Source organism: Parasteatoda tepidariorum, chromosome X1 (assembly GCF_043381705.1).
Source record: "Parasteatoda tepidariorum isolate YZ-2023 chromosome X1, CAS_Ptep_4.0, whole genome shotgun sequence".
Classification (NCBI taxonomy): domain Eukaryota; kingdom Metazoa; phylum Arthropoda; class Arachnida; order Araneae; family Theridiidae; genus Parasteatoda; species Parasteatoda tepidariorum.
This window is the reverse complement of record NC_092214.1, coordinates 933,500-943,610: the sequence shown is the minus strand read 5'-3', so window position 1 is coordinate 943,610 and position 10,111 is coordinate 933,500. Positions and strand designations below refer to the sequence as shown.

The following is a 10,111-nucleotide window of genomic DNA, read 5'->3' as shown; positions in this document are numbered from 1 at the left end:
CAATAGTTAAGTCAAGAGAGCCGTCCAAAGTGTGGACCCCTTAATATTAATTTTACTTTTTGTGTATTTCGCCAAATCTCGATAACTTTTTAACCTGATTGATAAATTTTATACACAATTATAAAATTCGTTTATCCTACTAACTATTTTTTAAACTATATTTATCTTGAACATCGCGTCAAAATTTGAATAAATTGGTCGGAAATTGTACTAGTTAGAGCAAGTAAGAGAAACATAGTTTTCAGTAAATTATGTTTAAAGTTTAGTGATATATAAAAATTTTCATCTAACTATAATGCATGGGTCCATATGATGCTTCTTTTCCATCATTTTCAGCCTTATCGATTTACCCTTATGTGACACCTCATATGTTCTTAGAGTAGCAGCCAATATTTACATTTATTTTTAAATATTCCATAACTATCTTTACAACCTTCATTAAAATTTATAACAGCTAAATAAATTACGATTTCAACTATTCAAAATACCATCAATTCTTTTCCTTGCATAATTTAAAAAATTATTTCAATGAAATAGTTAAAATAATAGTATTTTCCTAATATGTTTTGATAGGAGTGAGAAAATCTATTGATCAAATCCCGCCCTCTGTCGTGCGCCGATATAATATGCTGTAACTTATACATTTTTACAAAAAATCAATTCAATGTTTTGATAAATTATCTTAAATTACCGATAAATACAAAAAATCGTTTTTAAATGTTCCCCTTTAAATGTTAGGTTCCAGATTGCAGCCCATAATTTAAGTGTGAAGATCTATGAAAAAGTCTGATTTTCTTACTTAAAATATTATCTGCACAAATTTATTTCAGATTCTAATCATTAAGAATGAGTCCTAATAGTTGAAATTCTGATGATTAGATCAAAAGTTATTCATTCAAGGTGTTTTATATTTAAGGCTTAGCACCGACTTAAAGATAATTTCGAAGGTTAAAAAAGAGTAAAATATTCTCAGCTTCAGTGCAAACAAATTCTTTTTGACAAAAGCATTTTCTCTGCATGTAATACTGCAACAATGAACACGGCCTTTCAAACAGGGAAACTTTTTCCACTTAAAATATTTGAAATAATAAAGGAACGAGGAGTAAACAAAATAGTGGGCGGTGTTACTTTCGATCGGAAATTAGAAGCGAAGGTGGATCAGTTGAGCACGCCTGCCAATGAGGTGACCCACGGAGAGGGATTCTAACCCAATATCTTTTTTAATGTTCTTCTCTAACTTGTGCTATCTGATTAAAGCAACAAACAGCGTGAATAAAGCACAAATGAAAATATATAAATTGACAATTCAGTTCGTTTAATTAGTGTTTGTTGCAAGTTTTAAAAAAAACCTACTATCCTTATAGAGAGAGCCAAGTGCAAACCAAATGGATACCAAGCTTCTAGCGCGAACGTACGAGTATATCTGTATCGCTTATTACTGAAACGACGTTGCTCCTTTTGCTTGCTTTCTTATTAATATTATAGCAGTTATTAACAACAATAATCAATTAACAAGTAATAAGAACTAATAAAAATTATATTTAAAAATCGTAACCAATAAACAACTTTCTGACCGCTTTCAAAGAAACTGATGAAGGAATAATAAATATTGTTTTTGCAGAAGATTTTCTTCTACAACGAAACAAAAGTAAAAATTCTTTATCCTGTATTTGATTAGTTAAGAACATGTTAGCATAAGACGCGTCTGTTGTAGCAGTCCAATAAAATCCTCTTGCAACGTCATATAGTTGTTTCTTTTTCAAGAGCGAATGTTTCCCTTATTTATTAAAATCTGTCACTAAATCTAGGATTCCAGTAAAGCTAAGAAATTAAAACTTTTTTTTAGTAACTCTATGATGTACATCGTAAAAGATAGCACGAATTAAATTTTTGCCTGACATGTTTAACTTTTTAAAGCTTTTATATTGTTTTGAAAGCATATTTGTATAATTTGATAAGGATATAAAGTGGAATTATATGCATTACTTAAATCTTATATCGCAATGGTCTTTTCTTAACTTGAAACAGAGTTTAAATATCAAATGAAGCTAGAGAAATAAAGAGACAAATATGTAACCAATAAGAACAAAGGAACAAGTTTGATCAAGGAAATAACAATAGCTATTTTAGAATATATCTTTATTGAATAAAAACTTAATAATATTTCCCATTGCTTGAAGAGATATTTATTTGATGATTAGAAAAAGTCCCTAAAATCTATAATCACCAAGAGGGCGATCTTCATCGTCCTGCAGTTGGGATAAAACCATAAAGACGGGACGATTTCTCGAAAAGCTCCCTAAATTAGGACGACTTGCATGGACCAAACTACCAACAGGAGATAATGGACGTGGCATCAAAACATCTTTCGATGAATCCTGAAATACAAAAAACTGTTTATTTTTTAGACAGAGGAATTTTAATAAATATGATTATTGTTCCATCTCTTCGAACGTTATTTTTTGAGTAGGGGAGATAGAAAAAAAAACCTTTCGTAACTCAAGCTATTTAAATATATTTTAAGTTTAAAAACTTTTGTTTAAAAAAAATTGAAATGCTTATTAAACATAATTTTATCCATGAAATACTTTTAACTAGGTTCTAGTCATTTCACTGAAAAAATATTTAGAATTATTTTCGGTAGTAAAACGTAATATTAATGATTTATATTATTATTTTTCAAAGCATTCGACTATTATTGAATAAAAAGTAATAAATATTTACTAGGATAGTTTTTGCATGCAATTAACTTTGGAAAACCAAGTTTCATAATAGTGTGCAAAATTTTTTAAATTCGCTTATAGTATTTTCCAGGTATAGTGAATTACGCAGTAAGTAAAATTACAAAAAGTGTTTCACACTTTGGATCGTTCTCCTGACCAAACTATTGAGACCATATTTCCCAAATTGCTGCTATCCCCTATATTTTGAGGGTCAGAAATCCAAATCCGGTGAAAAAAGTTATGTATCGTCTGCACTAGTTAATTAATTAGCATATTTGAGGTCACCCTCTTAAATTATTAAGAATAAATCCAAGAACGTGAAGATCCAGTCGTTAAATCAAAAGTTATTCGAGGTATTTTTAGCGCACTGTACATGATAGACGAACTTAATTATAGTCGCAAAGAACCTTGTTTTTGGGAGGGAAATTTCTCTAAAGTTTTAATCAATTAAATTATTATTAAAATCCAGCAAAAATAACATTTATAAAATACAAAAATAAAATAAATTTCCAGTAAAAATAACATTACGTTTAAAAAGTCGATAAATTTTTTTCTAGACTTCTTAACTTTATCTTGGGTAATATATTTTGAAAAATTTTAAGTCATTTTTGTTAACTAATCAACTTTTAATATCTTGCGTTAGCAAATACAAATTATTTTTACGAATCATAATATATATTTTTAGCTGATATATATTGAAAAATGTTAAATTTCAAAGTAATAATAGTTTATAATTTCTCAATAAATTCGTAGAGTTAAAAATATTAAACTTAAAATTGACTTTTAACTGAACATTGCAACATTATTTAAGTAAAGTTGTTAGAAAAAAAACATTTAAAATCATTCTAATTAAATTAAAGTGTATCAAGCTTCTGAAAAAGGCAATGCAACCTTTTTAATATATTGCAATATTTCCCAAAATTCTGGGTTTTATCTCCTAAACTATGTTTTTCTTTATTTTTTTATTCTTTATTTTTATTCCTTTATAATTCTTTTTTTGTCTTTTAAAAACTGCGGTTTTTTTCAGCATTACTCCCAACTCAATTCGCATTTAACTAGAGTTAACAAAGCAATATCTCTCCTCGAAAATGACAAAAGTTTCTCCAGAAGAAGATTGAAAATGGTTGGTGTAAAATATTCTCCTGAATTAATTGTTAGTGAGTTTCATTTACGTATATACAGTTGACAAAAAGTATTAGAACCCTAAAGGTCATTTAAAATTCTTATAAGACAAATCAACCAACCTAATCCGAACTCTGATTTCATTTACCTTCATCATAACAAAAGCAAAAGCAAATGGAAATAAAAAGCAAGCTTGTTCCAACAGAATTTCAAACAAAGAAACAATAATTTTTTTTTTCGCAAAAAAAAAAAGTATTAGTACATTATAAGAAACAAATAATAACATTTCGCATAATCGGTGATTGGTGTTCGGTCTTAAGCGAAGCGCCATCTGTAGCAATTGTTGTGAACTACTCAGTTTCTCTTGAACTCTTGTTTGAGCCAGTCGTGGCTTCCATTGTAATAGTGCAATGATTTTGGTTATTTACAATTGTTAAAATAAAGTATTGTTTGTTGAAATTATAGTATTTAACGAACCAGCGCACTGTGTACAATCGTGTACAATTGGCTAACCTTATATGAATTTATTAATGCAAACGGCTTTTTAAGTTACCGAAACAGACACAATAAATGAACATTTTTTTGAATTTTTTAGTCTTAAAAAAATTGCTAACCGCAGTAAGCCTCAATTTGGAATTTCCGGTAGTTTTGTAAAATATTAAAAAAAAAAAAAAAAACTTTGCACCCTTTTAAACACTATAACTTTAAATGGCAGAAAATAAAAATGGAATAAAACTGGTTCTTTAGTTTCTAAGAAAATGTTAAAAGTCTTACTTGTTAATTTTTATTTATCTAACTACTCTATCGATTTCGCTTAAAGTTTGGAGTTTCTCATATAAAATTACTTTATTAAGATGATGCGATTCTAAGTACAGATTTTTCACTCTTTAAAAAATCGGTAATGTATTTCACGTTTGCTAAGAACTTTTCATTCTCATAAATTAATGTAATAAAATAATATTGATGATATACATAGAAGAGTGAAACTTGCTGTTTACCACCTCTCTAAATTGATCTTCATTATCAAGAACCGAATTGGTCCCATGCAATAAATAGTCTTTGTAACCTGTATCTTGCATGATGAAATAATGAAAATTTCTTTAAGCAGGGAATTAGATGCTATTCTAAAAGCCATCATAAGTTGACCGGACGAAACCTTCATAAATCTTTCTATGTTACGTATTAAAATTTCGCTAAATTAGTAAAATAGTATTCAAAGGTATTATACTTAATGAGCTGAGCAGAAGATAAACTTACGATGTCTTTTGTAAAAACTAGGTTTGTAATTAAAACAAAATAAGTTTCAAAATGGTAAAATGCATAAATTAATATTAAACTTTTTAATTGCATAAATTGATATGAAATTTTTTAATTGCATAAATTGATATGAAATATTTTTGATTGCATAATTTGTCTTGTGTATTTATATTTTAAGAAATTATTTTCTACAAATAATACATGCTACAAATAATGTATATAAATACATGCTTAACTAAGAAAATATAATTTTTTAAGCTTATTGTTTTAAAATTAAATTTCTATAACAAATTGTAATTCATTCTGTAAACAACCTTATTTCTTAAAATATATTGGATATTTGCTTAATAAAGCATTTAAGTCTTGTTAAAAAAGCATAATTTATCTTTATTTTATTTTGTGACTTATATAAATAACAACATAAATAATATGGTATAAATAGGATAAAAGAAATAATTGCACAAAATCACTCATCTACTCTATAAGCTGACTACCTAGCTATATCTAAGGCTGACCAGTAAAGTAATATACTGCAACTTACGCACCATAATGCGTAATACACATTGCATTTTTATAAACCATACAGATTGTTAAGAGGTTAAAGCACTCTAAAATTTTTAATAATTATTTTTGCTTAAACTGTGTCATAATACATTGAAAGGATGAAAAAGTAGAAAAATATTTTATCCCTTATGATTCACTTCAAACTTAACAACGTTACATTTTGTTTTTTAATAGAATTCCGACGAATTTTCATGAAGAATTTTGAACTTTTTTAGCAAGTAATTCTTTCGTACTTTTTTAGCTATTCTATTACTCGACCTTCAAAGCGACAGGTTTCACAGAAAAAAAACTAGAGCTACCGTTTTATTTTACATAGCTTTGTGAAAATTAATTTTTGTAAAATTTTGTAATCGGTGTTGAACAGCTCACCCATTTATGGATTTAAAGCTATCAAAGTTAAATTCCGCGCCCTGTAAATTTTAAACAAAACCTAAAAGACAAAAAAAAAAACCTCTCTTTGATCGACCATTCAGATACACAAGCTTTCACGAAGGACTTTTAGAAGGAGCTAACTCACATTTGAGTTACATAAATATGAAAATCATTCATGGTTAGCCGACGGCAAGGGGATTAAAACCCATGATTCGTCAATCACTGGGACTATATCTTGGATTTAAATTTGAATATTTGATTTCCGTTTTCTTGATATTTTTTGTACTTATCAAAGTGTTATAATATTTTTCGTCAACGCAATCTCATTCAGAAAAGGTGTACAAAAATGGGGTAGCTATATAAAATTAGGAGAGCTGAACAACTTTTAGAGCTTGTGGAATTTTCCACTGGTTTTGAATCAATCATTTAAAACTACACATTTGCCACAGGTTATCTTTCATAAAATGTAATTTTATTGCAGTTTAAATTTCGGAAAACAGATTCTGGTGATGCTGAAAAATGATTATAAAGTAAATTGCACAACAAATATTATTATCAAAAATCTGAAAACAGACTATCTTTTATAAACTGCTGATTGTATTGTTTAGTCAGAAACAATCGAATCCCTTTAATCTCAAACTCTAATTGGGTGACGATTTTGTATTTTACATGTATGGATGGTTGATCCTGTAAAGCTAAGCAAAGATGGAGTTCATAGTAAGGGTTAATTTCTCCGATTGATTTTTATCTTGAAAAAGCGCTCCCTCCAATCTTATTGTGTTTGCAATATAACGCATTATTTCTATTTAAATTTCAACGAAGCAAACAACAAATGAATTTGGAAGACTTTGCAAGTATGCTATGATGCAACCCCAAAAAATATTAAAAGGGGATATTTTACACACAAAACAAGGCAAACCTTACACTTTATTTATGTTTCCGATATTAATTTCGTTAAATTTGTTTTAGGTTCTCAACCAGTTAGAATCGGTAAATTACAGGAAACTCTTATGAATGGTAAAATTACGCGTAAATTTAATCACAAATTACAATAATAAAACTTCTTAGAAAATGAAGGCTGTTGACACATCATCTCGTAAGCATAACATAAGCTGAGGAAGGTTTACCATACTACAGTGAATATCACCTCTTCTTTCGAGAGGAATTAATATTGAGATCTTACTTGTTGTAGTTGATATTCTGCAAAGTCTTCAGCTGATAAAGTTTCCGAGCCAGGAGGGAGAATTTCATCGAGATCAATGTTACCAACATGTCTTGAATTTGCGCAGTAGGACACCAAGGTAGTAAGTGTGCATTGTTTTCTGCAGCATTCATCAACAACACCACTTCGAAAACCTGTTTCTGCTTCTACTACTGCAACACTGTCTTGACCTGTAAGTTGTCGACGGGAAAGAGGTCGGATGATTTCTATGATGGATCTTTTTCCATCTGATTTATGTGAAACTATTAACAAAAAATAAATTATTAGAAATTCTAACTTAAAATGCTTAAAAGAGAGATTCTAAATAGAAAATAATATTTCTGCAATTGCAATTATTTTTAAACAACAGAGCTTTGAATGAATAGCTTTTTGGTTTGAGCTTGATTCTTTTATTATTTTAGCTAATGACAACGCTGGTTTTCAATAAACTATCGTTTCAATGTTTGCTTTTATTTACTTAAGCATTAACCATACTAGATCAATACTAGAGAAAATATCAAGTTAATCCAACTGCTGAAATAGAGGCATTTTGTTTTAGCATTCCTACGGCAGTACTGAGGCTATTGTTTGATTTGTTAGTTACCAAGGATTGTCCCGGAAATGGATGTGGGCAAGGTAATAACATTATACTGGATAGTTTAAGGAAGTTTATAATTAATAAAGCTGATATTTAATTATTCAATTTTAATGATTTTAGAAAATTAACATTTATTTTTTAAAAAAGAGAGAAAGATACTTTTAGTAAACCTATTAATAATAACATACAATTTATTCAGTGATTTTGTATAAAACTTAATTACTTTAGTTGGGTATCCATTGTTTTTTTAATAGATTTTGGATGAGTTTGTCTATTTGTTTTTTCGGATAAATAAACATTACTACATATTCCTTTAATTCTATTCATTTGATTAAAAATGATTTTTTAAACAGATGTTTTTAGAAACATTAGAATTTCCAGTGATTAGTTCATTTTCATTAAAATTCAAAGCATTTCTTTTATCGTATAAATCAAGAAAGCAGTTATTTTCTTCTTTTTTAGTACTCAAATTCAAAAAATAAAATTAATATTATCATCATGATTACGAAGCAAGATTAATTCATGGGGGTAAATATTATTTAATAAAATTGCATTATCTTAAAAATTAAGGATAATTAAATCATCAATAAATCTAAAAACAAATTTAATATAATTTTTTTCATAATAGTGTAAAAGTAAGTTAGCTAATAAAGATGAAAAAATAGATCGTTGTGGTATCCCATCAATTTGAATAAAAATATCCTTTCCATTATAAATAAAATTATTAAAAAGACAAAAATTAATTAGAATTTCCCAATAACTAAAATCGCAATTACGGATATTTTAAAAGTCATAGTAATAACTCAAAAGAACATCTTTTAGTTTAAAAAGGGGAAAAGATCCTAAAAATCAAAAGTCGCATGAAAATCAATTTTATTTTGTGAAATTAATTCTAAAATTGGTTTATTATTAGTGATAATCCAAGAAAAACCTTTTTTGATAATATTGTTAATAATTTTATTTCAGTAGTTAGAGAAAGTGGTGCCAGGTTTAGTGAGGTAAGTATTAGACCCACTATTGTATTGCTATATTTTGCTTCGGTTATATTGATACAATATTAGAAAACACTCCTTTTTGCTGATATAATCGTGTGAGCTGATGAGGAGATTATATCCTTTCATTTTTCTTTTTGTTTTGTTTTCCGGCTGCTTAATGTATGTATATATATTGAATATAATTACAAATTTTAAAAAATTATTGCTAGGAACTGCTCTAACCCTTCCAAGGAATAGTAAAATAAGAGTGACTTACCGTCTCTGCGTGGTGCATGAAAACCTCCATGCTTTTCACATATAAAGTTAAGAAGATCTGCCAATCTTCTTCCACACATTCTCACTCCTTCCACGTTATTTCCATAGAAAGCCGTCAAAGCAACTAAACCCAACAATGCAAGTTTAAAAACCATCCTTCATGTGAATATCCGTTGTGAAAATATCTTCTCTTTATATAGTCCTTAAACGTACCCTTTTTCTGCTTATTTTTTTTTTTTTTTTTGTTCATCAAAAATTGCAGAGAAAATGCAATTGAGTTTCTTAATTAAAGTCAAGCATGGAAAGTATTAAAGGTTCGTGACTTGTATGAAGAAGTATAGATCAAGGTTTCTTTCACTTTCTGATCAATTACATTTTGCGCAATGAAGTGAAGATCAGCCGGTTAACATTCGAGTTATTTTCGCTTTTCTAATTTTCATCAATGTCTGGATCATTGGGTTATTTTTCCCTAAAAGATATATTATAAAGTAAATTGCACAANTCTCTCTATATATATATATATATATATATATATAATAAACTCTACATTTTAATTTCAACAAAATAAGCAAGCTTAAGAAACAAATTCGCATTAAAACTGCAGAAACTAAGCTCCCTCTATTTTTTTTCTTCTCAAATTTTAAATTTTAGCCCTTTAGATTATTTAGGTATTCAGACATTAAAGGTTTTTTGGCATAACGTTTTAAGTCATTCGAAAGAAGATTTTTGTACTTCTTGATAAACAGTTTTTTTTTTAAATTTTATTCGTCAGGCTTAATTTTGTTAATTTTCAACATTAAAATGGAATATAAAGTTGAGAAAAATTATGATATTTTGCACTTTCTCCTTCAGAGCGTTTAAATTTTGTATTTTGTCATATAAAATAACATTCTTTGAAATGATGCAAGAAATTGTATACCTTATAATTCAATTTTTTCGTCGATTATTAAATAAAATACTAAAAAAGGATAAATAACTATTAAAAATTACATTTGAAAAAATAAATTTTAATGTACTAGGCAAA

The 10,111-nt window shown here is 27.8% G+C and overlaps 1 protein-coding gene across 1 annotated transcript; it reads right to left on the bottom strand.

Moving 5' to 3' along the window:
• Positions 1 to 2,122: 2,122 nt before the first annotated feature.
• Positions 2,123 to 9,263, bottom strand: LOC107444576 (insulin-like). The gene is made up of 3 exons (XM_016058741.3): positions 9,089 to 9,263; positions 7,222 to 7,502; positions 2,123 to 2,378 (listed from the first exon to the last, which is right to left on the bottom strand). Exons 1-3 carry the CDS (start codon positions 9,240 to 9,242, stop codon positions 2,211 to 2,213), a joined length of 603 nt encoding a protein of 200 aa, XP_015914227.1. The 5' UTR covers positions 9,243 to 9,263; the 3' UTR covers positions 2,123 to 2,210.
• Positions 9,264 to 10,111: the final 848 nt, after the last annotated feature.

Excerpts from the sequence above, each read along its gene's own strand:
- LOC107444576 (XM_016058741.3), bottom strand. The coding sequence starts at position 9,242 with ATGGTTTTTAAACTTGCATTGTTGGGTTTAGTTGCTTTGACGGCTTTC. Across the intron at positions 7,503-9,088 it reads TCATGCACCACGCAGAGACG|TTTCACATAAATCAGATGGA; the intron begins GTAAGTCACTCT and ends TTTTGTTAATAG. Across the intron at positions 2,379-7,221 it reads CAGAATATCAACTACAACAA|GATTCATCGAAAGATGTTTT; the intron begins GTAAGATCTCAA and ends TTTGTATTTCAG.